Raw genomic sequence first — 26,765 nt, 5'->3', positions numbered from 1 at the left:
AAAGCAACACTCCAGATATGTTTTTGATGAGGGAATAACATTATAAAAACTATTAAAATTGCTATACGGGGAGCTGAGGTGGCATGGGGTAAAGCAAAACTCACGTATTGAGGCCTTAGTCCTCAACATGAACGTCACAGGTTCGAATCCCAACCTGGTGACCTTCGCCGCATGTCTTCCCCTTCTCTCATTAATCACTTTCCTGTCTGATCTCTCAAATAAAGGTCACTAGAGTCAATACAACTTAAAAAATAATGTGTTAAACAAGTGTGATATAATTTAATTTCATATTTATTGATGTACAGCTCAAAAAAGTTGATTTTACATAATGTAAGTAGTGGGGTGGCTGCTCAGATGCCTGGTTTCAGGTTTCTTTGCGTTTACCTTGAAGTTGGTGACCTCTCTGATGACCGCCTTACGGAGTTTGGCGATGGAGTCCGAGTCCTCGCAGAGCGAGACCATGTGACAGTCTCTGATGGCCGGGAAGCCCTGATGGTTCAGCAGCTCCTCTCTGATTTTACTCAGGCACGACTGGATCTGCGGCTCCTCGCTCACATCGGTGTGGGTTCCAACAAGGATGACTGGAGACAGCGGAGCCACTGCCTGAGGAAAAAACACAAAACAAATGAATGTGTTGGGGAAACCGTGATAAAATTAAATGCGTTGTGCGTTTAGTGTGTGGCTCACTTTAATGTTAAAGAGCCAGGGCTTAAGAGCGTCCACCTGACTGGGTCCCTTACTGAAGTCGTAGACGACCAGATAGAGCGCTCTGGATGTGAGGAAGAGAGGGTGAGAGCCTGTGAGCTCCTCTCCACCTGTGGAGCAAACAAGATTAGAACTGATGTGCTTCTAAAAGCCCTTTACTTGTGGTAAAATGGCAAGTTTTTGTGAAATGAAAACATGAACCCACAAATAAACCTTTTAATGTGGCTGAAAAAGGTGTAATAGCCTGCTTGCATAAATGTGCACACCCTTACGCTAACATATTTTAAAGGACTTTGATTCAGTTTAATCATTCTGTCTTCTTTGGTAAGAGTCACCTTCCCATAGTTTTACTTGGGAACATTGTCCATTCTGTTTTGCAGAGGTGAATTATTTCATTCTTGACTTTAAGTGAGTTCTCAGGCTCCATGTGACGCTAGAAAACTAAAACTCTGTTTAATCTGAAAGTGGAGATTTGGGGTCAGAACTGACTGATTTCATTCACCTTAACAAAATACTCAATTCCATCTGATGTCAAAGCAATCCCACAGCTTGATGGCACCACAGCACCAACATGTTGTTTTCAGTTTGTTTTTTGTTTGTGTTTTTTGTGCAGCTAAAAAAATATTAGCTTGCTTTGATTACACCACAAGATGTTTTCCAACAAGTTTTTACTATACCACAGGCTTTTTAAGGAAGAAAAGGATTCTGTCTTTGACTCTTCTTCTTAGCCCAGACATTGAAAAGAAGACAAGAGTACAGAAACAGCAGAAGTTTCTTCAGTGTTCCTGCCATATCTTAATATGTGATTTTTTTTTGTAACTTCTCTGCAAACTATGGTGTCAGCTGGATGATGCAAATGAGCAAATGTCACAAAAATCCTTCCAGGACAGCTGAACTGTACTTTAAGTTAGTTTCATTAGTTTCATGTTATATTCTCAAGAAGACTAACTGTTTCACTCGATTTTTGATCCATTTTCAAAAACATATGAGTAAGCACACTTATCGGATTCAGGTTACTGCACCTTTATATGTTTTTTTTCCCCCATCCAACTTGTTAGACAAGCAGCACTTCCACCGTTTTTTGCCCACACATATTTCTCAAGTCACATTTGCAATGTGAGCCAACCTGAGAAGTCCCAGACGTTCAGCAACATTTTCTTGTCCCGTTCCTTGACGGTCCAGTCGAAAACGTCCACAGCGCTCTGCTTTGAGTTCGGCTGGGGCCGCTTCATCTTCATCAGCTGCCTGACGAGGGTGGTCTTCCCGCAGCTGGTGGTCCCCACCACGATGAGCTTCATGCGGTGGTACGGCACTGCCTTCTTCAGGCGCTGCTGCAGGAACCTGGGAAACGGGACAGACTACTTGATTTTCTGAGAGTGACTTAGTACAAGGTGCAAATATCTTTGTACACTTCAAATAAGACAAAACTAACTTATAATTAACTTTTCAGCATAACGGCTTGTTTTAAAGTGGCAATATTATGTGAAATCAACATTTTTGAGCTTTACATCATGTTATAAAATTAGTCCCTCATCAAAACCAAACGTGGAGTTCGTTCCGCCTCCTTGCAGCTGCAGTTTCCAAGCTTCTGCCTCACAGAGCTGGCTTCTCCCACTAGCAGATTAATTCACTTATAACTAGTACTTCTCATCAATATTAAGGAATTATTTTCTTAAAACAAGTTCCTATATCTTGCTGAAAATGTACTTGCAAGTTAGTTTAGTCTTATTTCAAATGAACTCAGATATTTGCACTAAAAACTGGACCAAAGACACTTTGTAAGATTTTGCGCTTTTGCAGTACAAGTCAGCGGTGCCCAAAGTGGGTCCTCCAAGGTCGGCATCACCCTGCATGTTTCAGTTCTCTCCCTGGTGGTAGTAACAACCTCCTCAGCATGTCGATGCTCTTCTTAAATATTCTAATGAGCCATCAATTGATCCAGGTGTGCTAAACCAGGGAGAGAACTGAAACATGCAGGATGCCGACCATCGAGGACCAACTATGGACACAACTGGTGTAAGTTTATATTTAAAAATAAGAACGCTGCTGACCTGACTATGTCTTTGGTCTTGTTGCCTATAAGTTTCAGATCCAGGTCCAGTCGAAGGCCGTCCAGAGGCAGGTCCCACAGTCTGCCCAGCTTTCCCATTTCATCCGGGAACGACTTCAGTCTGGTGTTCCGACTCACATCCAGAGAGTTCAGGCCTTCCAACATGCCGATCTGCGGCGGGATCTGCAAGGAAACAACACAACAGTGTTTAAACGATGTTCTCCTGCCACAAATATTCTTCATTTCTGCAGCTTCACCTCTTTAAGCTTGTTGTCACTCAGATGGAGCTTCTCCAGTCTGGACCATCTGGAGATCGGCCCACTCAGATCCAAACCTTTGATGCCGTTCTGACTGAACATCAGCTCTCGGATGTTACGGGACACCCAGCAGCCCGGACCAGGTAGAACGTCGATGCTGTTGGTCCTCATGTCCACTGAGCGTAAACTGGACAGAGAGAACGAGGCCTTAAGTACTGCGGAATCTGCTCATCTGACTACGAGACACGAAAAGGCGTCGTTTTATTTTTCAGGACGTACTTTGGTAGATTCAGTATGGCCTCAGGAACGTGAGTGAACTTGTTGTTAGCCAGTTTCAACGTTGTGACCTTGGTTGGCAGCTGGGAAAGGGAACCTGGACAGGCATAGGTAACATTGATTTATTTAGATTGAATAATATGAATGTAAAGTGAATGCAACTGAATAACTAAGGGATTTAAACCCAGACCCAGAAAAATGATCTTCACTTGTCAGAAAATGTCTTGACTAAAGTTTGGCATCTGTGTTGAAGCTGATTGTCGACTTAAAAAGATTCTTCAAGTAGTTAGTCATTTACATTCATGCTCTTATTTTGAAATGAGTGAAGACTTTTTACACATCAATCCCGTTTCCTCTCCTCTCTATTTTTCCAAATAATTATTTCAAACAAGAAGCATAGAAGGGCAAAAACACAGACAGTAGAGAACAATATTTAAATAAACAGAACATGCAAATTATGATGACTGAAAATAAAAATTGGTGCTCAAGGGTTGTAGTCTTTCAAGGGCATATATAATTTGAATTGAAGTTAGCTTTTTAGCATTAGCTTCTACTAAATACCTTGTTGGTGTACTGCTTTAGCGTTAGCCAAACTAATGTTTACGATTAGTGCTTTGGGGTTAGCGCAATTAACTTTTTAGCTTAATGTCAGTAGTAGTTCCTCACTTTAAAGGTTCTGCCAACTTGGAAAGGTTTCCTGTAGAAATACAACTTCATCTGAATTTCTACAGATCACGTTCCCACTTAAATAGCTAAACTGAATAAAACATACTGATGACATAACTAAGCATCTGCAGATGTCTTCACCGTACTCTTGATTGTTGATTGCACCTTCCACCTTCACATAGTTTCTGCTTGAATCAGGTCAGTGTCTGTCTACGTTATCAGAAAGTATCAGTCATTCTTGACTGTACAAAAACAAACATCCATCTCACATTAGTGCTTACTTATTTTGTTGTTTGAAGCATTCAAAGTTTCCAGTTTAGGGCAGCTGGTCAGAAAGTCAGGAGAAATATTCTCCACGTTATTCTTGCTCACATCCAGCAGCTTGACTTCCGGGAGGTAGAGAGCCGAGCACAGCTCAGTTAAACCGTTACTGAAAGACCAAAGGAAAGAAAAGCATGTTTCCAGGCAGCAATTTTTCATATAAGCACCTTCCTAAATTAATAGCCAAAAGTGTTTTTTTTTTTTTTTTTTTTTTTTTGCCAAAAATCATTTTGGGCCAAAAAAAAAAAAAAGACAAAAATGATGTTTGTCCACAATAACTGTACTTAAGTTATGTTTTGCCAAAAGCGCAAAAGGAAAAGTTTCATAAAATATCAGCATCATCAACTTTATTTGTAACACCGCTACAGCTGAAACAAAGTGCTGAAGATCAGTAACAAGTAATATAAAACAAATCATAAAAACAAACTGACTAAATTAATTGAAAACTGTGTTAAAATGTTAAAACAGAGTTAAACAAATAAAATCAATACCAAATATGGAAAACATTTATGGATAAAACATTTTTGTCCTTTTGAAGAAATTTAAAACTTGAAACTCCATAAAGTGATGGTAAAAAGAAATCTGACCCCACCTTACTAAAAGTTTGAAATATAATAAGTATTTTTGAACTCTATAAAATGACCAGTTTGCCAGACAGCTCACCCGTCCATAAACAGCTCCTCCAGCTTTCCCATGATCCGGCCCAGTTCGTAGGGGAATGTGGTGATTTTATTGAATGACAGATTGAGCTGCCTCAGTGAGAGGCAGGTGACAGCGGGGTTGAAGGTCAGCATGGGGCCGATGCAGTTACGGGAAACATTAAGTGTGCTCAGCGAGGGCAAAGCCAGCAGGTCGTCTGGCAACGACCGAAGTTGGTTACCCTGCAAGTCCAGACGGGTCAGACTCTTCAAACTCTGCACCAAAACAAAAACCAAAACCAAAACAAGAAACAAAAGAGTCAAACTCTCCTCTGTTATACAACCTAATTATCATATTTGGCTGAAGTGTGTTACCTGGCAGATGGCAGAGGGGAACTCCAGCAGAACGTTGTTGCTCAGGTCCAGGCGATGGATGTGCCACAGCTGCTGCTGGACAACAGCATCGTCAAGGAAACAGGACAGGGAGTCCAGCTCGTTCCCTGACAGGTCCAGCAGGCGGATCCTCTCCTTTTCTTTGAAAAGAGCAGCGGAGTTCTCACCAGAGCCCAGCACTGAGGACGACGAACCAGAACACAATTACACTGGGGCTGAAATGATTGATTGTGATTAATCAATTGTTGAGATAATCGTCAACTAATTTAGTAATCGACTAATCGTTAACTCAAAAAAATATATAATTTGATAGAAAAAACCCCCAACATATTCAGAGCAGTAATTAAGTAATTATTCCAAGATATATACATACATATTGGAGTTCAAATTCAATAAAGGCACGCTTTGTTATTGCAGCTTTTGCAATAAAATATTCACTTTCTTATTTTAAAAAATAGTTGCATTATTTACTTAGTGTGTTTTAATATAGCATAAAACATACTCAAGTGGTTAAATGAAAAATCTGCAGAGTGTCAATTTCCGTTTCCAATTAATCGATTAATCATCAGAATAATTGATAGAATAATCCAATTATTAAAATAATCGTTATTTGCAGCCCTAAATTACACATTAATATTTGCTACGATTACAGATAACTTTTTATGCTGTTTTTTTAAGCTCTGTTTTTTTGTCTGGTCAAATGAAACAACCAGACAAAACAAATTAAATGAATAAATAAGACACAGAAATAATTCAGAGTATTGTGCCTCTTGGCCAGAGGCTCAATACTCCAGCCAAGAAAATATTATTTTTTCTTTCTTTCTTTTCCTTTGGACAGACCTACCTGGCTTAGAGTTTCTCCTTACGTATCTTCTATTAATCAATTCATTGTTTTCATTTTCAGGTTGAGGACTCTGCATATGTATCAAACAGATGGAAAAGAACATCCTGAATCCGACGTTGCACAAAGTAAAGCAAGCAAGGAAACTGAACCGTAATGAGTTTGAAAGAATAAACGACCTCTGCACTGGAGTGCCTGTGACGTCCCTGCTTCCTTTTGACGGAGTCTCCCCTCAGCTCCTCCACGGAGTTGTTCTTTGACTTTGGAGACAGAGCCCCTGGCACTGAATCACTTCCTAAACCGAGTAAAGAACAAAAGAAAGAAGGAATTGAGCAAAATCAACACAAACAGTTTCCATTCATACCCAATAGAGAAATGAACAAGTACCGTATACAGGATCATTTTGTTTCTAGTCTTTGGTGCGCTAAGGTATTTCAGATCATCAAACAAATGTTAGTATTAGACAAACAGAAGTAAATCGAAAAAGCCTGTTTCCCCATTTATATCTTCAATATTTATTATATATATGTGAAATGGAAGCTTATACACACATATATATATATATATAAGCAACAGTTTTTATATATGCATACAATAATGTTATATAAAAGTTTTTTGTTTGGCCATCCATTCGAAATGTTTCTCGGGTCGCCACTTCTTAAAAACCTTCAAATATGTCTGTTTAAAACAATTTTGCAATAAAGATTTGGCCAATATTCTTTCATAGCAATATAATGCCACAACCAGTTAATATATTTAGGGGCAAAGACTTTTCAGGAATTGTCAGTTTGGTTTGGATAGGTCTTCTTTTTCTTCTTAAGAAATTACAAACATAATTTAAAAACAGCTTTTTGTATTTACTCGAGTTATCTTTATGTGATATAGAGAAACAAAAAGGAGAAGCAGAAAGAATTTACCATCACTCTCTATTTCATCATTCATAAACAAGCTGTCATCCATCGACGCGGCGCTGAAGCTGGAGTCATCGCTCTCGTCTGAAATGTAGCCGGAAGTCAGACACTGGTCTGACATGGGTCTGGAAAAACCGCTGACGCTCTTGGACCTCTGCAGGGACTGAATGTACCTGGCCAAACTCACACCTTTACCTTTAAGAGTGACAACAGAACAATCAGGTAGAAGCTGTGCTGCTAATTTCAACAACATAATCATTTTCCAAAGCTGTGAGATAACAGGAAGCACTACTAAGACAGAAACTGCAAATGCTTCTCACTGCTGTAGCGCAGACTGTATGCCCTGCCCCGTTCGGCCAGCAGGGGGCTCAGCCAAGCGGAGTCCAATCTGCCCAGTCTGAAGCCTCCCAGACAGAGGGCGCTGTTGTTGAAGTCCAGACCGAGCCGGCTGAGCAGCAGGATGACGATGGGCCCGTCGGCCCTCTTCACGCTCACAGCCAGAGCCCTGCGGAGCTGCTGCTCCGGAGCGCCTCTGCTCAGCAGGAGCTCCACCAGCTCCAGAGGACCTCCATTCTCACACACCTCAAAAATTCATAAAACCGCATCATCACCACATATCACATCTATCAAAACTGACCTGAACCTACAGCAAAACGGTTTTAAGCTAACATTTTCAGGGGCTAACCTGATAGATGAGAGACTCTGTTTTTGCCTTCCTGTTGATGTCGGCGCCCAGCTCGATGAGGCACTCTGCCATCAGCGTGTTGCCGTCCATGCAGGCTTTTTCCAGCATGCTGTAGTGCAGCTCCGAGTCGCTCCACATCTTGGACAAAGCCAGACACACAGCTTTCCGCAGCTGGTGGCAGACAAAAAGACAGTCATGGGTAGAAGAAGGGTTTTAGGGCTTCGCGGTAAAGATGCCCAGCCGATGTTTTATTGGAGGGTTTACTCTACAACATCATCTCACAATACAAAACAAACTGCCTACGGGAAGGCGTTTGGTTCAAGCTTGCAGCATTCACCTGATTTACAAGAAACACAACAACCTGCTGCACAGAAGCAAAAAGGAGAAGGATAAGATTTTGAGTAAAATGTTCATGAGGAAGTACATGCATACTGCTAAAGTTTGGATCGACGTTGGTTCACGTTCAAACTCTAAACAAACTGCTCTGAAGTTTGTTTGGAACCGCACAGACACTGTTTGGAGTAGATGATCTCCTAACGTAATACTGTAATACTGTGATTGCTTTAACACAAACAAACCACACTAAATGTGAAATGAACCAAAGTTTGTTTTGAATGTACAGTACTAAATACCTCAGATGTGGGAAAAAAACCCTAAGACACTGCACTCAAAACATATCTGAACATAAACTTACTGGGCTGACGCTCTGCTCCCTCCCCTCTATAAGGTGCTGGAAGATCTGCCTGTCAAAGTCTTCTCTCTGCAGTTCAGCTGCTGCCCCCGAGCAGGCGTCCAGCATCCGCAGGGCCACCTGAAAACACTGGAAGGTCCACATTTAAAACACTGAGGGTGTTTTCACACCAGATAGTCCGGCAGACTAGAATAATAGTATTTGTTACATTTTCAGCTGGTGCAGTTTGCTTCCACAATGCACTGTGTCAAACAAGCTAAACCGTTTGAGCAACCTGCTCCCCCTCCTCGCCAGTGATGGCGCTGCACCCTGAGCCACTGAAGGAAATGACAATGAAAACCTCTGAAGAAGACAGTGAGCGCAACTTCCTTCTTCACGAAATGTAAACAAAAATGGAGTGGTGTCAGATTTTAGCGGTTGTAGGATTTCTCTTTGGGAAAAGATCACGAGCCATTTCTCCCGCTAATGCTAGACTTGTGCGTTTGTTTTGGTTGTATTTACCCAGAATGCCCTGTGCCACAGTTTGCTTCCTGCTTTTGGTCTGGTCTCCATTCCCATTCACACATGCATTTGAATCTCATCAGAGTTCACCTCAACCAACCCGAGCCCGAGTTTTGTAGGCGGACCAAAGTTTGCTTTTTTGGTCCGCATCTCCCCAAGACTCTCAGTAACTGCGTTTCCATTACAAATGTATGCAAAATTTTAACATTCAGCTCATGTCAATCGTCAGATAATATTCAATAATATATAGAATGTGATTCCTTCCTGCATTGAACCCTAATTCATTAAGACCTATTGTACATTTTATTTGAGCGTTTCAGTCACCAGACAGCTAATTAACATGATGTCTATTGATCTAAACGGCTCACCTTCAGCACCATCTCAGAATCTTCTTTGTACTGACTTAGGGAGGCGACCACAACGGAGGCCAGGACTGGTACAATCATCCTGGAGAGCTTCTTCTTTGTCACGAGGTAGTTAAGCAGGGTTAGACCCCAATAGTGTATCTCTGGGAGGAATTGGAAACATCAGAATTAATCTTTTAACAGCTTCATTTAGATTACCCTCTCCATGTTGGAAGGCTTCATAAACAGAGAGACTAGTGAGAGACTAGTTGTTGACTAGTCACTGGATTTAACTAGCATGTAGCAAACTGAAGAGCTAGAGGTTGACAGTGCAAATAAGCAACACTTCTGTTTAAACACAGTTTAAAATGTCACTCTTACTCCTACTTTCCAGTGCTAAGATTTGATTAACCAAAACTATTTTCCAGCTATGTATGAAAGAAAAAAAAAAACATAGACTGTTATTTATAGTCACTAGAGAGAAGTATTAGTTAGCTAATACAAGACCAGAAATTAGAAATCTGCTCACAAAAAAATACAAAAACCAGAGTAAATCCAACTGTGCATCAAAACCTTCACAGACCTGTACATGACTATAGAATTAGTACAATTTATCTTAGTTTGTGGTGTCAAATTAATAATGAAAACTTTTTTTCTATTAAAATGCATTTTAAACCATGACAAAAGTTTGTTTTAGTTCATTCTGAGTGATTTCTGTCAAAGGCAATGATATACCTCGATGCTCTGGGAACGCATGTAGTGTATGAAGCACGGTGTCTATCGCCCCCTGCTGGCACATCAGATCCACTGCACCTGAGCAATCAGCCAGGGATGACAGCACCTTCAGGCCGCACTGCTGTATGGCGGGTCTGTTGATAAACTACACACACATGCACACACAACGAAATCCATATTTATTCCAAGTACCAAGTAAATGATTGATTTAAAAATGTAAAAAAAAAATATTGAGAATATTCCAAGAATATTGAGAGAGAATTGTGCTGCACACCCTGTTGAGGGCTTCCAGGTAGTGTGTGTGAGCCCCTTCCACCACACACTGGTTCTTCAGGACTCTCAGCGACACGTCGGCCATGTCGGGATCCGCGATGGAGGAACCATTCTCCCTTAAACTCCTGTCTGGGAATTCCCACACAGTAAGGAAACAAGTTCAGACAAAATAAAGGCAAGAAAACATACAAAGTCAGAAGTAGGGAAAAAAAACCTCACTGTGCTCTATGACTAATCTAATTAAAACAACACTGTGGACGACTTTCTTAAGCAGAGGCAGAGAAAAACAAAGCTGCAGCACTGAATCAGCTTTGCATTCCTCCTCCAAACAGAGAACATGCTGTAAAAGCATGTTTCTGATGTTTTTACAGCAAAAGAAACATGTACAGAGACTTCTTTTGTCTTGTTTGCAGAAAAATGAAAGCATAAAGCAGCTTTCAAGAGCGGGACATATCACACATTAACTATATCCTCTTAAGACTGAGTGACCTGATCCTGGTCCATGTTTAGTGTACTGTATGTTGTGTCTTTGGACTATATTAAGACCATTTTCATGAAATACAACTATCAGAATTGCAGTTAAGACGTGCTATATATAAAATTGTAGAAATCAAGAAAACAAAACAGTGTTCTCCATAAAAAAAAGTGTCTTACAATCTATCCTTCCACACATGGCCATGAAAAAAAAATCATTGCCATTTATATGGATTGAGTGGCTGTCATTTCAGAATTCAGTAATTTGGATACTTGCTCCTTTTTACCTAATTTTAATTGTTTCATTTCTTTGTTTTATATTACAACAGCAATAGAGTTGTGTTGGGACGGGCAACATCTGCTGTTAAATTAGTTGTTGGTGCAATTTTATTGTCATGTTTTAGTACAGCTGTCTCATTCAAGTTCTTTGAGAGAGCAAACTTGCATTATAATCTCATTATCAATATATTACTTGAAAATTGGTCTCAAAACAACATTATCGTTTATCGCAATCATTTCTGGGACAATTCATCATCCAGTAAAATTTGTTATCGTGACAGGCCTAGTCTCATTTTCCTGAAATTTGACTACGCTGTGATATGTCCTGTATTTTTGTAATGAGTTTGTACATTTCGCTGTGGTTGTCCCACCAACAGTAATGAATTTCCCTTAGGGAACAATAAAGTATGTCTTACCTTATCAGATCATCTTTAAAGTAGCACCTGAGCTGTGAAAAAGCCTGCCAGCAGAGCAGCAGCTTACCTGGGCAGAGGAAGATCAGACTGGCCTCCAGGGCTGCCAGCTGGACCTCTGATTGGAAGTTGTGGCTCTTCATGGTGGTGAGGATCTGACTCATGGCCATGTTCAGCTCATCCAGGCTGGCCGTCCTACAAACACAAGGACAGTTTTCACTAACAAACCAACCAGAACTCATGGAAACTCTACACCCAGCACACAATTCCGAACCTCCATAAATGTCAATGCAATTAACGAACTGTACAGATAAAACGTAACGAAAAGAAAAAATAGAAAATGTTCAGTTGTTTAATTCTATTCAGAAATATTTTATTTAACAGCCACTTTGAGAAACACTGGTGAATGACTGCTTTTTGTTCGTTAGGATTGTTTCTGTTACCACTGAGGATGTTTGTATTAGCAAATCTTCTATGAAACTTTTACATTGTTATTTTAAGACGAGCGCTGACCTGGCCGTTTCATGTTTTGTTAATTGTTAAGATTATTTTTGTTCTGAAACTAAGAAAAAACTTTTTATACCAACGGGAAGTGAAATGTTGTACCTCATATTGCTCTTTAGTGGAATCTGCTCTTTGGTTGTCAATTTAATAAACATAATTTTTTCTTCAAAAAATTAGCTAAGCAAAGAAATTAGCTCTATTTCTTTATTTTAAATAATAGCTGATTATTTTTTAAAAGGGAGACAGACACAAACTCTTGATCTTGTAAAATGTTACATAACGTTTCAGTCACAGACCTTCAACAAGGAAACAGTCCAAAGATAAAATGTCTGACCAATCACATCATCAAAACGTACAAAGTTATAGATGCCAATGTAAAATCAAATCCCATTACCTTATAACTGTATAATTTCAAGTCAACTTTAAACTTTCCTTATGTAATAATATTACACTGAATCAGTAATAATAATATTACATAAGGAATATTATAATAAACCCCAATGTAAAAGATAACATTTTATAAACTATCTTTCAAAAATAACTGAACACTAAAAACAATTTAAAACAGCAGGCTAACCCATCTTTATGGCTTTTTATTTATTTATTTATTTTTTTTTAGAAAGCACTGATATTTCAAAGTCTGATCCTGAACTCTTCCACCTAAGAACGATGACTTTACTCAAACATTGTAAGGCTTTTTTTATGCATTTCCTTTTAAACTTTGGCTTTTGGTAATATTTCTAAAAAACTGAATATTTTTTGGTCCAAACCTTCCGTGGAAAAGCAGCTTTAACAACTTGCAGGCGCTGATGGAAACTTCTGCTGAGCTTGCATGTCTCTTCATCATCTCTACCAGATTGACATGGAGGCCACCAGACAGCAGCAAGGAGCTCATTTTGCCTGCAAGCAAAGCGGATAGTTTCGATTTAAGTAGCCGAAGAAGTGAATGGTTTTGAAGTCTTTCGCCAAAGAATGAAAATAAAAACCAAATGAGGCAGATGTGGTGAGCTGAGCCAAAAAGCAAATCTCTGAATTTACTGGTCTGTCTACATTCTGAAATTCCTCTGTGGCAGGAAGGGATTTTGCATTCCTCGAGGGCCAGAGTCCTAAAACATTGAGGTGTGTCCTTTATCTTACATATTTGAATTGAATGATGAAACTCCCTAACTAGCATGTAGTCAAGCACTGCAGAGCTCTGCTCATGAGCTAATACTGGAGCCATGTTTGCTGAAGCAGAGACATCTAGTAGTTGCAGGAAACTGAGCCTTGAGGATTGTAGTTTGAGACCACTGTACCATTTGAGAGATTTAATATGGACTGTAACCAAAAAAAATGGGATCCCAGATATGATGCTGGCAACCAAAAATGCCCTGAGGTCGTCACAGAATCTATAGCTAGTCTTCAGATTAGCTCAAGGCCAGTGGAGAGAGCTTAATGTCCTTAATCTGACCTTCACAACATTTCACCAATACAAACCAAACCTCTATGCCCTGACCATCTCCTCTCTTGTTAACATGGACTCAGCAACACTTTGCCATATCTCCATGGTTTGACTCATTGACTCAATGCGACTCAATGCCTCTGTAGTTAGTCACCCTTGGGTCTTTTTGTTGTTGTTTTTTTAAGTAATTACTAAAATTTGATACTTGATCCCAATACTATATACTGAATACGACTGTCAATGTGAATATCTGTAAGTATGCAACAACTAGATGCATAACTCAGCACATGTGGAGTAAATATGTGTTTCTGAAAACTCACTGTTGTTGGTAATGAGCGTGGCGATGGCGCTGGTAGCAGCAATGAACACACTGGAAGAGGAGGAGTGAACCAGCATGGTAGCCATTAACTGTCTGTGAACAGGAGTCCTGAAAAACAGTCATCCAGCTTCCATGAAACAGTGTTTAACTCATTCAGAAGGCTTTTTTTCCCCTTTAAACTCCTACATACCTGTCATCCTGCTCCTCTTCTGAAGGGTTAACTTGGGCTCCATGCAGTAACAGACTGTGAATGGCCCAGCTCGCAGCTTCCTGAGATGGGAAAAAGGGAGTTAGATGGTGACTTTAAGAGTTTCTAAAGCGCCAGCGGCTACGAGCTGCAGCACTGACCTGAACAGCCGGCTCGGCTGCATGGAGGTCCAGCGCCGTGCAGCAGTCCTCCATCCAGTCCAGCCCCAGGTTCTCCACCTCCTCTGGGCCCCTCTCCTCTTCCTTCTGTCCTTCCTCCGCCACTGTTTTGTTCTGTACGATGGTTGCAGCTGCAGTGTGGCAAGCAGATAACACAATGCAGTACATCCATTAAAAAAAAGCAGAAGAAATATAATCTTGTTTAGATGTATGGAACACCAGCTGTGTTTCCATTACAAATGTGTGCAAAACTTCATCATAAATTCCGCTGATGTAAAAAAAACCAACAACTTTGCAATTGCGGTGTTTCCAGTAAATAAGAATCGCAATTAAAATCACACGTGTGAAAGTTTGTTCACGTGAAGCAATTTAAAAACATGCAGCGCCGTCATGCTTTACTTCCTGTAGCTGTCTTCTCTGTGGTCTGCAGCAGTGGCAACATCCAGTTGATGATTATGTGATGCAAATAAAAAAAAGTGCTTCCATTACAGTTTTGAGAAATAAACCAATTCTAAATAAATAAACCAAAAAAAAAAAAAAAAAAACTTGTCCTAGCGCAAAAACATTTGACCAAAAATCTAGTTCTTTTTTTAATTATCGTGTTGCCATTAAATAAAGTTATTTCCAAAATATCAAACTGTGCATTTCTGTCACCAATGGAAACTCAACTATTTTCAGTAACGTTTTGCTACTATGTTGTGTCGACTAACTTCCAGGACGTTATTGACTCAAGTCTAACTTGTGAAGGTGTGTGCTCACTAAGTTCAGCCAGGCAGGACAGAGCTGCAGCTTGCAGGACAGGGTTGTTGGGAAAACTCTGACAGGCTCTCACAATGACTCTCTGGACGCCGTTCCGTACCAGGATGTTGTAGAAGCTCTCTGCAGGAAAATGAAAGAAGAGAAAAAAAAGACATCTGAGTTAGACAGAAGCTTCTTTTAACCTTATCAGCTTTAAAAAGCACATTAGCTTATCAAAGTGGATCAAATTCAAGCAGTAGTGTATTGATTTCACAAGCAATGTTATCTTCATCTGTCAATATGTGAGCAGTTATTTATTGACAAGGAATCTCAATGATTGCTTAGCTGTTTTACTCTGGTTTCCTTTTATTCAGATAGTAGTTAACTGAGAGAAGCATAAGTTCTCTCACAAGACAGGAAAATAATATATTTAACATAGAAGAAGCCACATGATGAAACATATTGCATAAAAATAAGTATTAGTACTTTTCCTCACAGATTAAACCTTTCCTGTTTTAGGACAGTTAGGATTACCAAAATTGTTTCTAGTTTACTAAACTCAAAATTAATGATTTTTAAAGGTATTCATACATTTCCTTATTATTTTGTGTATTAGCCTTTGAACTATATGACTTTGTCAAAAGTTTTTGCTGTCCACCCACAAATTTACAAGAGTGTACAGGATTTTTATACATTTCTTTTATGTGTGAAATCTTACCCTAGAAAAATAATAATAAAGAAAAAAACACACCAAAACACAAACATGTTTGCATCAGCCAAATGTACTGGCAGGTCAGTCTCCAGTACACTTTGGACATCACTGGATTAAAGGCACAGTAATCTTAGTTTATGCAAACTTCTGAATTTGAATCAAATTAGAGGAAAACAACTCTATACCAAATAGAAATACTTTTAGTGATCTGAACTGGAAATGTTCATCTGATTTGATCTTAGTTCAAGTGTCTTTTTTATGAGTTATTTTATTGAAACTCATAAAAAATATTTTCTTTTTTTGGAGAGGCACACCACTAACAAACAAATATGAAATTAAATCAGACTATTACTGAGGAGGAGTAGGAGGGTGATTAGTTCAGAAGGACAAACATCACCTGAGTTGGAGCTCTGACCTGATGTGAACCTCCTGAACAGCAGGCAGGCCGTCTCCTGCAGCTCCTCCACGCCAGGGAAGGCGTCCATGGCCGCGATGATGACGGTGAAACACCGAGTGCCTCCCGACATCAACACCTCCACGTTACTGCCTGCAGGAGAAACGCATGTCGACCTCATCACGAGCTTCTGGTCATGCAAGGCAGAGCTGATATGTTTAAGAGAGCATTTCTTCACAAACTAATGAGGCATGTACAAAGACAGTAAAAACAAAAACAGAAATGTAGTAATTTCATCGTGATTTTACATATTAAAATAAAAACTATCTCCGCTTTAGAGACGCACCAATGCAATATTAATATCTGCATCGGTCCCAATATTTAAAAATATTATAGATCGGGTACCGTGACAGTGTACCTGATCTATAAAGGCAGATCTATTCAGTCTAATTCTTTGTTTTGTGCTCTGAGCCATGTCATGCTTTATTTATTTTACATTATGTTTACACGTTCTGAACAATCTGAAAGAAGGTTTGTTGCCGTTTATATTTTCATGTTTGACAAAGGTAGTCAACTTACTGTTTTTGTCAGTTTCAGTTTTTTTAACATTTATTTTACCTTGGCTGTTCTACTCCTAATTACACTGACTGAACTAATTAAAGTCGTTTTTGACCAAGCTTGAGAAGCTATTGGTGTACTTTAGTGCAGAGTCATCAAATACATTTATAATTCATTATATTTATGTCTGTGTTTAAAAACACATTTTAAGTCAATTCAACTGTTTTTCTGTATCGGATCGGTATCGGCCGATACTAGACCTCAGATATCGGTATTGGAAGTGAAAAAAGTGGATAGATTTGATTTAATTCAGAGTTTACATGTGGTTAATTATAGTTAATTTATTATTTAACAAAAGGTAGTGATTAGTTTTACACACATAGTCAAGTTGTTACATGAATGAAATCATCATTTATCTAAATCTTGGAAACCTAGACTTTGTGTTCATTCAGGATATCTTCATCCGCTGCTAAGACCAGTTTGACGATTTGAAACTTTTAGAAGCGATTAAAACGAAAGCAAAACATAAAAATCTGGAAGTAATTTTACACCCTCTCTCTTTGGGTACTCCATAAATATAAACTTTGACAAGTCTGCAATTTAAAGCAGCACATTACGACCTGTCAGAATTTGGACACGTTTGTGATTTCCACAAATGTATTTGATGTAAAAAAATAAGAATAAACTTTCTTGGAAAGGGCTTAAACCAGTTAGCTGGCAAATAAATGTCAAACAGCTTTAACAGGACTCACTCCTGTTTTTTTGTTTGTTTTGTTTTGGGGGGTTTTGCCATTGGGGGAATTTCCAAATAGATCTGTTTGCTGCAATGGGGCAGAATAACTTCATTCATGTTACCATGCAGCCTAATTTACATCAGGACAGCCAAACAAGCTTTACAGGTTTACAGTGAAAATGTGCTCACAGCTACTGAATAGCCTTTTAGAGATAAAAACCTCTTTCTTGTAAGGTCAGTGTAACCCATGCTTCAATTCAGAGAACAACTCAGAGAGTCAGACATTTTCCGTCTCATTAGGGGATGTATTAGCGGCGTACCTGTGCGAGCTAAAGGCAATAACACCTTCATGGCCTGAGTGAGAAGCTTGGGGCTGGCAGAGAACCTCTGCAGAGCTGAGAGAACCACAACATGGTCCTGGTTTTCCACAAACTCGCCCAGATGGTCGTCACTTACTATAAAGAGAAAAAAAGGACAAAGATGTTGTGATTACTAATATACAGCTAAGTAACATCAGTCCTCCACTACCAACTTTACAAAAAACTGCTTTCTACTGGTATCCACTGTGCAATACGGCCAAACATTTCCACATTGGACATAGCTACAGAACTGTTGTGACTGGTTTTGATGTGACGTATGTAACTGAACCACCAGATTTTATTATTTTCTTTTAAATGAGAACAAGTTTTTACTCTTCTAACACCATTAAACAAGAAAAGGTTGTCAGCCCACCTCTGTCCAGCAGCAGCTGCAGAGCCATACAACCTTGGAGTTGAACTTCCTCGATAGAGGGAAATGTCTTCATCGCCTGCACGACCAAGCTAAACACGTCCTCTTCTTCATCCAGCAACAGCAGAGGAATCGGATCTGTCCAAAATTGTAGGCAAACACGAATAAATAGAGAGAAACTAGAGAAACGAAACAAGAGGATTACAAAAGTTATTTAGAAATCAGCTTTCGGTGTGTATGTCATAGAATCCTGGGTAAAGAGAATAATATAAGGCGGTGTTCCACAAGATTCAGTATTGGAAGCTAACAATTTTTCATTGATTTAAATGCTGATTGTTTCATAACTAGTGTATTAAAAGCTGAGGCAGTTGCAAGTGTCAGGAGTTCTGCATGTGGGTTCGTAGTGTAAATGCCAAGATGACAGAAAGTCATTTGAATGCTTTAAGCTCAAAGGCTATGTGGGTTTTTTTTGTCACTTTTGTATTGATTATATCAATGACCATGATTCATTTTAATTAAACATGTTATTATAATTGACATATTTAAATAAACATGGGTGGAGTTGTGGCACTTTCAAAACCTATACTGTATTGGACCTAAATTTATTTTGTTCAGGGATAGAAATAAAGTAATTGGTAAAAAAATAAATAAAAGTAAAATAAAAATGGAGATGACAGTTAAGAAAGTATACAATATGAGCAATGCTTACATTTTTGTGAATTTAAGGTTATACTGATATTATATTAAAGATATTAAAGTGCTAAAAAGCTACTTAAGACTTGTGAAGTTATTAGCAAGGAAATATTAAGCTTTGCTGTATGTGTATTCCATTTTTAGTTATTTTGTACTATATTATATGTTTTATACACTGAAGAGTGTGGCCAGAGCAAACCAGGGAGGAGAGAAGATCATCTGAGTTTGCCTAACATTTATGATTAATGCTTTAGGGTTAGCACAACTATGTTTTTAGTTAGCATTCCCCACCACTGCCCAAATGTAATCCATCCTGAAACAAACACAACACAGTGAAGTCAAGAAATTATTGTTGTCCTGGCAACTGCTAAGCCTACACTCATCCACAGAACTGACAGAGAGGCATAATTGATTTTTCCACTTTTACACTGTTTTAGAGTCCATGGAAGGCTTGTTTTACACCACAGTATCAGACACATCGAAATTTACACATCTGTCATCATGGAAGTGATTGAAATACTTGATCTAATATTTGGGTCAGTAAGCAGGTTATTTTGGTTATACAGTGTATGTATGCAGGAGTTCTTTCCTACACATAGACATAATGTACCTGATGTGAGCAGAAGCGCCAGGGCTCTGAGTCCAACAATGGTTACTTGATGGTCTGCAAGAAACTCCGATAAGACCTTCAGGATCTGCCTGAAAACAAAATCAGAATGAGAAATCGTGTTAATAGAGCCGCATGATGTTGGTGAAATCATGTAGTGGCAAAATTATTGGTAAAATAGTTTAATATTGGTATCTACTGTGACAAATACACATTTTTCTTAGTTCTCCCTTTTTTAGCTGTTCTTCCAACACTCCCTTAGCATCTTGGGTATTGTAGTCCGAGCAAGACAAACACCAATTCTTACTGGCAAAATGGGAAAGACGAGAGAGCATATCGATCAAGTACGGCAGTAAGTTAGGGAATAGCTTCTTGCCAAAATGTAGACATTTCTACTTTTGAAGCGATAAGAAAAAGGTTAAAACAATTGGGACATTAAGGAACAAGTCTGAACAAGACGCTGATCTCATCTAGATATGATGTAAAGTAAGCTCCATGGTAAGAGAAATAAAAATGTCTAAACGGCACGTCTTTATCACAAGTGCAAATAACTGTGGAAGGTGTACTGTGAGAGGAAAATCCCCAACGGCAGATTGCATGTTTGGTCGTGTTGTTAAATTAAGCTTGGGCAACTTGAAAACTGACAAAATTTGCGTTATGTGAACTAATTATAAAATTCATAGATGGCTATTCAAATCATGTAAACAAAGGAGAGGAAACCAGGTCAATGGGTTCAATGTCTGAGGAAGGGAAGGGCAACATGTTTGCCCAGAGGGCTGCGATCTGTACAATACTGCATCATAATTATAGCGCCACATGTTGGACATTTGACGACAAACGGAAGAGTGTCATAGTTTGTCATCAGGCAAATTTTGTTTTGCTCACTTCCTGTGTTTTCATGACTGCTAACTTGCAGATTTGTGGATGGTTGTCTGCTTTGTAAAATATCAATGTAGCTACACTTGAGTGGATTTCATTTCTTTTTATGTTGACAGAAGAGATTAAAGGTTGCTCATAACAAGAGGAGTGGCGTCAACTTTTCTTATTCTTAAAGCATTTTTCTCTCTCAGTGGCAGAGGACAGGGCAGAGCAGGTGCTATACATTGTTAGCTAACAACGACACACAGGTACATAACCTACTTGAATGATTTCATACTATTTGAACATTACTGGTATGTGGCATTTCATTATCTCTTGTCTATGCCTTTTCATACCGACTCATCGATGAAGACAGGACCGTTGATCAAGTATCATGAACCAGCTTTGGCCTTTCTTTGCTCTCCTGCCCACTTTGGATGTTTTTTGTGGTTCAGCCAAAACAAGGCAAATACAGCTAGTTTCCAAAAAGATAACTACTACATTTCAGGGTTTTTTTTTCCAAACTGTTGTTGCACCATTCTGTTCAAGTTCTTTCATTTGCACTGAGGAAGTTCCAAATTTGTCAATGTGATATTTCCCCCAAGCAATTTCTCATTTTAGTTATAACAAACTATTGATTTTGATTGGCTGATCCGTACCTCACGAAGGCTCCTCTGCCAGGAACTTTTGTCATTTTGGAAGATACAGACTGAATTGAACTATCAAGAAGCTTTTGACTGTCAAAGAAGCTGGACCTGACCCAGTTACAAGGCCTTCAGTGATCAACCTCTGTGGAATGCAGTTGTGTTGAACAATTCTTTAGACTTTATGGTACAATAAGGCTACATACACAGCAGGTATTGATGCTCAATTCTGATTTTTTGCTGAAAACCATTTTACAACCCCAAAGTGACTCACGTGCACAACCGTTCCTGTCTGCAACGGGAGCAGACAGAAACGTCACAAGATCATAACATAAAGGAAGATTAAAAAACAAAAAAAAGGCATGTCTAATAGCAACGGCCTTTTGTGGAGTACTGACTGCAACTTCTGAAGAGAAGTGTGTCTGCATACAACGTTGGAACTAAGAGTGGTGGGATGGTGAAGTGAAGCGCTTTACAGACACAGAATTCTTTCATAATTCTTAGAATTTTTCAGCTGTTGTTTATGTCCGGGTTTATATTAGTTTGTCTGAAATTGTGTTTCTTTGACATTTGCGGAATATCGACAGAGATTTACACACCTGTGTAATGGAAACACAGCTACTGGGTGGGAGAAAATATCTTACTTGCATTAACGGTGCGAGTACACGGCAAACATTCCAGCCCACCAAACACAGGGACTATTGCACACACCGATGTTAAGATTGTGAGTTGAAATATTTTACAGGTCTGTAAAAAGATATGAATCCCTAACAATTAGGTTTGTCTTCACTTACTGGTGCACTGCCAGTACCTCCCAGTCTCTGCTGGCCTGCAGAGGTCTGCAAAGCTCCTCCAGCGTTTTCGGCCGTATTTCAATGAGCCTGCACAGCAGTGACAAGCCCACCTGAGGTAACAAGAGGTGAAAGAGGAATCATATCAGACAACTTTTTTTTCTCTCTCTCTAAATGACTAAACTGGTTTCGGTTTCAGGACCTCTTGGGAAAGGCAGGTGAGTGTGTCACATCTGTGCTTATACTGTCTCACAATCATACTTTCAGTTTGCGTTGTGCTGCATTTCTTAGCCTGCTAAGCAAAGGTACACCTGATGCCATAAATTGGCTGGATCAGACAGAGAAAAGTCGCTTACAGATTAGTCATTTTCTAACAGAGCACACACCCTTGAAAGCAAGTTTGTAACTTCACATTTCTGTTGCTTTTTACACAAAAAACTGTCCAAACAGAAGCTAAAGGTGAAGCCGTTTGACAGGTCAAGATGCGAAGGGTTACCTCCTGGACTTTTTTGCTGTTTGTATAAGATGAAAGCACCACTGTGAGGGGAACGTGGACATCTTTGTCTTCAAAAAGCTCAGCTGCTGCAATAACAAGAACAAGAGCAAAAAAAAACATCAGACCTGACAAGTAAGCTTTAAACACACGACTGCTTCTACTTTCAATGTGACTGGAAAGAGGTCACATTAAAAATAGAATTCAAATTTGAATTCCAAAAAAAGATCAGTGTTACTGCAAGAACAAGTCAAAGGAAGCAGTAATTACTCGGGCAGGATTTTTATTGCAGCTTTTTAACTGTACTTAGCTTTAAGTGTGGGTGAGTTTAGCTTTTAAAACATCACATATTTTAAGAATAAACCTGGAAATGTTAAACATTATACCAACAGAGATACAACACCATCTGACTGAAATGCAGGATTGACAACAGTCCTAAGGAATTTTAAATGAGTTTAGCATCTCCATCAGCAGCTATGAGGTGAAGTATTTATAATTTAAAGAGGTCATATACACGGTCAGGAACAGGAACGTCTGCACAGTTAGAAAAACTAAAATCTGACCTGAATTTGGAATAAGCTTGCTGGAAACATCTTAAAACTTTCCCAAAATGCCATAATCTGATTTGTTGGAAATGTGATCCGAATTGACAGTTTGCAAAATTTGCCTCTCAAATATCTTTTCTTCTTGGCATCACATACACTGGTAATCAGCACACTGTGAAAACTCCTGTTTTTACTAAAGGTGGTCGTATTTGCTGATAATCAGCTCATCAGGGAGATGTTAGATTTGCCCCCTGACTGTAAGAGTAAATTGGTTAAAAGGTATTGCTGTTTTCTAATTCAGATTTTTCTGTGGTTTTTTTATATTGGTAAATGGGCTCTCCTCCCAGGGCAGCAAACTCTTGGGGGAGGCGGGGAGTGTTAAGAAAATGAAAGTGAAAATCCATGCCAGTTGTGTACCAAACTAGTTTCCTATTGCTTGCTGCATTGATGATAAATGGGAAGTGTGCACCAACTGTAAAGCATTTTCTTAACATCCTGGTTGTTTCTTGTTGATTCCACTATATATTTTTATGTCTATTTAAATATATGCATATGTGTGTGTGTGTGTGTGTGTGTGTGTGTGTGTGTGTGTGTGTGTGTATTCAATAGTTGCTTTCTTGCACAGTGATTCTGAGGGAAGTTCAAATTCATTTCAAGTGAACAAAACTTGGGATTCACAGCTTCTAATTTATTGGCAAAAATAGGACAACTGCCATATTTTACAGGTAACTTAGTATGTTTTTTTTACATATATGTTAAAGAATACTGAGATTGATCTTTTATACTGCATAACTATTTGTTTAAACATGGTTTGACAATAATCAAATATTTGTTCCACTTATTTAAAAAAAAAGATGAAGGGTTTTAAGATGCATAAGTGGGGTTTATTGTCATTCTGCCAATAAACCCCACTTCCTGGGATTTTTGTAACAACTGCATAAAGTTTACTACGCACTACATGCAGCAACTAACTGGACTGTAGGTTTTTGCATGGAGTCGTTTTAAAACATAAATGTCCTCAATCTACTGCAGCATGGTTACTTAAAGGTTTTCCTGTTTGCTACCAGCAGTTTGGTGAACATGCAGGGAACAATGGGGGGTTTCCTACCATGTTCCGTTGCCGTCAGGGACCGCAGATCCTGCAGGATTTGGATCAGCGTGGACAGCTGCCTGTCCTCCTGCGGGTTTTTCAGCCGCACCAGCAGCTTCTTCAGCCTTCCTTCCAGCTCTTCTTTGTTAACCATGGTCTTTGAAGAGTTGTTTTCCTGCTGAAGGCTTGACGTGCATTTAGGTCAATCAGTGCACTCTCTCGCAGTGAGAACCGAGAACGTGTTCCGTGAGCCCAAGCTGGCTGTTACAGCAAACTTCCCCGACAGCCACATGTATCATAGCACCATATTATTATGCGTTACCTTGTTTGCGTATTATTACAGTAGCTACAGTAGAGCTACAAGTTGTTATAAGGGGGAAGCTGTCAGTGACGAGGAGTTTCGGTCCCAGCGTTGACATCAGCTTCCTCTCATAACTTTCCTTCGCGTGTTCCCCATTTTTCGTCCACGTTCCGGTGTTTCTGTGGGAGACGCCGCTGGTTCCTCTCTGACTGTTCCTGCTTCTCCACGGTCACATCATATGACTCGAGCGAGGAAAAAAAAACTTCCCGTTTAGAGAAGAAGAGACTGGAAAAGGACACCGCGCGGTGGCGCAGCACGAGGGCGCAGCTGTCACACCGACACAAGTTTGGAACCAAGTTTGTCTCGTGAGGAATGTTTTGGAACTATGGCAACATCGGCTGATAAGTGACACAACCCTAAAAATAGTCAACCTCTAAAACTTTTTTAATTTGTATGATAGTTTGCTAATTTATAAATACTCAACACTGATTTACGCCGTGTTCCATTGACAGCACTTCCCAATCTGCGTTACTCAAACACAAAGCAAATTCCATGGGTGAAGAACAAGCGTTAGACATGTTTTTATATGTCTGAAAACATTTTTAATACAACATATATTTCGTTAATAATCCGGAATGAAGAGGGAAAACAATTTTTTCAACGTACTCTAACGTCACCGTCAAATGATTTGGATTTTGCGGCGCATTCACAAGTTTTACGGTAATCAGAATGCGTCTCAGAATCCCAGCGTCACTAAAGACAAAAACTAATAGATCCAAAAACAAAATACAAAACAAAATTGAAAATAACTATTTATGGCTTGTTTTTCATTTTTAGACAACAAATCTTTGTATTTTAGGGAAGAAAATGTGCAAGTACGCAATCATTATTTTGTATTTATTACCTTCTTTGAAATTCGGTGTTAAACAGTTTTTAAACATATTTAGAGATATTTTTTATAACGTTGTATATTAAAAACAACAACAAAAACAAAACAATTGTCAGCCGTGTCTCCTATCTCAAACGTGTTTAATTCTTTGGCGCGCAAATAGAAGTGTTACGGTAGTTGGAATATATGGAAAGCTCGAATGCCTGAAAATAATTACATAGTTTTAAAAACTGAGAAAAAATAGCTCAAATTAAACATTTTGACAAAACAAAATAAAGAAAAACTTAATCAAGATATTTTTGCTGTCCTATAACCTATAACTGTAATTAATTATGTAAGACATCTACATCTTTCTGGAAGCTGAACTTCAGGGTTTACCTTATCTAAAACATTCAACCTTTTCAGTGTGAGTTTAATGTCAGCATTAACATAAACATTGCATTAAATGACTTTGGGTTGTTTCAGAGCAAAATAAGCATTAATTTTTTATCAAAATAAAAGCATTGCCTGTTCTGTCTGTCTGTGTCTGGAATAAAGATGATGATGATGATGATGATGATGATGATGATGATGATGATGATGATGATGATGATGAAAATGTCATCATGGCAACTTTCAACATTCTCATGTATTTATTATCTTGTGTAACTCATAGCCCACCTTGGAACTTGCTTATTGTTTAGAGTTGTAAAGGATTGTTTCTCGAAGCACAAAAAAATCCTAACAGATTTTATTCTCTATATTTTAAATGTTTTTTTGCATATTTGTATTTATTACTTAAACAAGTATTACCCTTTATCTTTTTTCAAAATATAGGTATTTGCATGTAGTCTTGGACGTGGGGGGAAAGACTTGTGAATATCTCACTGAACAATAGTGAATTACTTCATTTTTTTCTCATTTTCTTCACGTTTCATATTCATGTTTTATGGCACTACGGTGATCCCATACATCTGAACATTTAAAAAAAAAAGAAAACAAAAGAAAAAAACTTTTGTGGAACTAATTAATGAGCACATAAAGTTTGTGCTATAATAAATAAAATACGAAAAAACATGACGTCTTGAAACTAGAACTAAGTGCGTGCAATAAAAAAAAATCAACTCAGTAATGGAGTCGAAGTCCGTTGGTCTTTGGAAACTTCCATCTATAAACCTTGTTGAGTCTCTCTCGCTGAACATCCAGATGAACAGGTTACGACCATGGTTACGACATGACCTGGACTGCCGCCGCCTTCCTGCTGTCCCTTTAATCGGCAATATCATATGATCCAACAGAAAGCTTCCTGTTCGCCGAAGAAGAAATGCTGTGCAGCAGAGCGTTGGAAGTTTTTTAGGAGGTAAGTGGATCCAAGTAATACAATTATAACAAGAAAGCAAAAAATAGATATAAAATAATAACTAAACCAAAGCAAATCATTTGTCTGAGTCAAAGAAATAGTTTGAGGATTGAAAAGTTTACGTTCAACGAATTTGGATCTATTAGATTAGTCTATAAGCTCTCTACAAACTAAGATATGCTTAAATGCATTCATTTAAGCAAATCTTCAGAGCAAATAGTTTTCTATTTAATGCGCTTATGAAAACAACCAGCGAAAGAAAATTGATCGAGTCGACGTTTGCGGATGTTGACTTACAGTGTCAGCAAATGTATTTTGGTTTAATGAAACTTGCCGAAAAGCAGCGATTTTCAACTGTGACACAGTCATTGCATTGAGCCTGACGGTGGTTGTAGATAACCACCGTCAGAACTCTTTCGAGTTCTCTTTTTGAACTCGAAAAAGAGACGAGCAACGAGCTTCCAGTGGTCGTGCGTCAATATCTCCGCCATATTGCGAGGGGCATGAAAATTGTAAAACGTAGTTCGGCTTTGATTTTTTTTTTTTTAAATAAAAGTTGTGTAAATAA

General features: G+C 38.8%; 1 protein-coding gene across 2 annotated transcripts in view; it reads right to left on the bottom strand.

Moving 5' to 3' along the window:
- The window catches only part of lrrk2 (leucine-rich repeat kinase 2), a 49,685-nt gene that overhangs the window by 12,649 nt on the left and 10,271 nt on the right, over positions 1–26,765 (bottom strand). Inside the window, exons 1-31 of one of the 2 annotated variants that reach the window (XM_016678548.1) lie at positions 23,687–24,318; positions 22,037–22,122; positions 21,544–21,653; positions 19,251–19,339; positions 17,951–18,085; positions 17,539–17,673; positions 15,949–16,080; positions 14,843–14,962; positions 14,066–14,214; positions 13,908–13,987; positions 13,719–13,825; positions 12,728–12,857; positions 11,524–11,648; positions 10,289–10,416; positions 10,015–10,159; positions 9,304–9,443; positions 8,438–8,563; positions 7,744–7,914; positions 7,379–7,640; positions 7,065–7,253; positions 6,327–6,442; positions 6,151–6,220; positions 5,289–5,485; positions 4,939–5,189; positions 4,236–4,384; positions 3,292–3,385; positions 3,013–3,199; positions 2,757–2,938; positions 1,832–2,046; positions 688–815; positions 385–603 (exon numbers count right to left, since the gene is read on the bottom strand). In XM_016678548.1, the coding sequence (XP_016534034.1) occupies positions 385–603; positions 688–815; positions 1,832–2,046; positions 2,757–2,938; positions 3,013–3,199; positions 3,292–3,385; positions 4,236–4,384; positions 4,939–5,189; positions 5,289–5,485; positions 6,151–6,220; positions 6,327–6,442; positions 7,065–7,253; positions 7,379–7,640; positions 7,744–7,914; positions 8,438–8,563; positions 9,304–9,443; positions 10,015–10,159; positions 10,289–10,416; positions 11,524–11,648; positions 12,728–12,857; positions 13,719–13,825; positions 13,908–13,987; positions 14,066–14,214; positions 14,843–14,962; positions 15,949–16,080; positions 17,539–17,673; positions 17,951–18,085; positions 19,251–19,339; positions 21,544–21,653; positions 22,037–22,122; positions 23,687–23,822 (4,503 nt within the window). In that variant the 5' untranslated portion in view covers positions 23,823–24,318. Of the gene's footprint in view, positions 1–384; positions 604–687; positions 816–1,831; positions 2,047–2,756; positions 2,939–3,012; positions 3,200–3,291; positions 3,386–4,235; positions 4,385–4,938; positions 5,190–5,288; positions 5,486–6,150; positions 6,221–6,326; positions 6,443–7,064; positions 7,254–7,378; positions 7,641–7,743; positions 7,915–8,437; positions 8,564–9,303; positions 9,444–10,014; positions 10,160–10,288; positions 10,417–11,523; positions 11,649–12,727; positions 12,858–13,718; positions 13,826–13,907; positions 13,988–14,065; positions 14,215–14,842; positions 14,963–15,948; positions 16,081–17,538; positions 17,674–17,950; positions 18,086–19,250; positions 19,340–21,543; positions 21,654–22,036; positions 22,123–23,686; positions 24,319–26,765 lie in introns of those variants that run through there. The other variant, XM_016678549.1, reaches the window with a different exon arrangement.

This window comes from Poecilia formosa, unplaced genomic scaffold (genome assembly GCF_000485575.1).
Source record: "Poecilia formosa unplaced genomic scaffold, Poecilia_formosa-5.1.2 Scaffold185, whole genome shotgun sequence".
Taxonomy (NCBI): Eukaryota; Metazoa; Chordata; class Actinopteri; order Cyprinodontiformes; family Poeciliidae; genus Poecilia; species Poecilia formosa.
The sequence above is the reverse complement of the archived record's forward strand: the minus strand, read 5'-3'. Positions and strand labels throughout refer to the sequence as shown.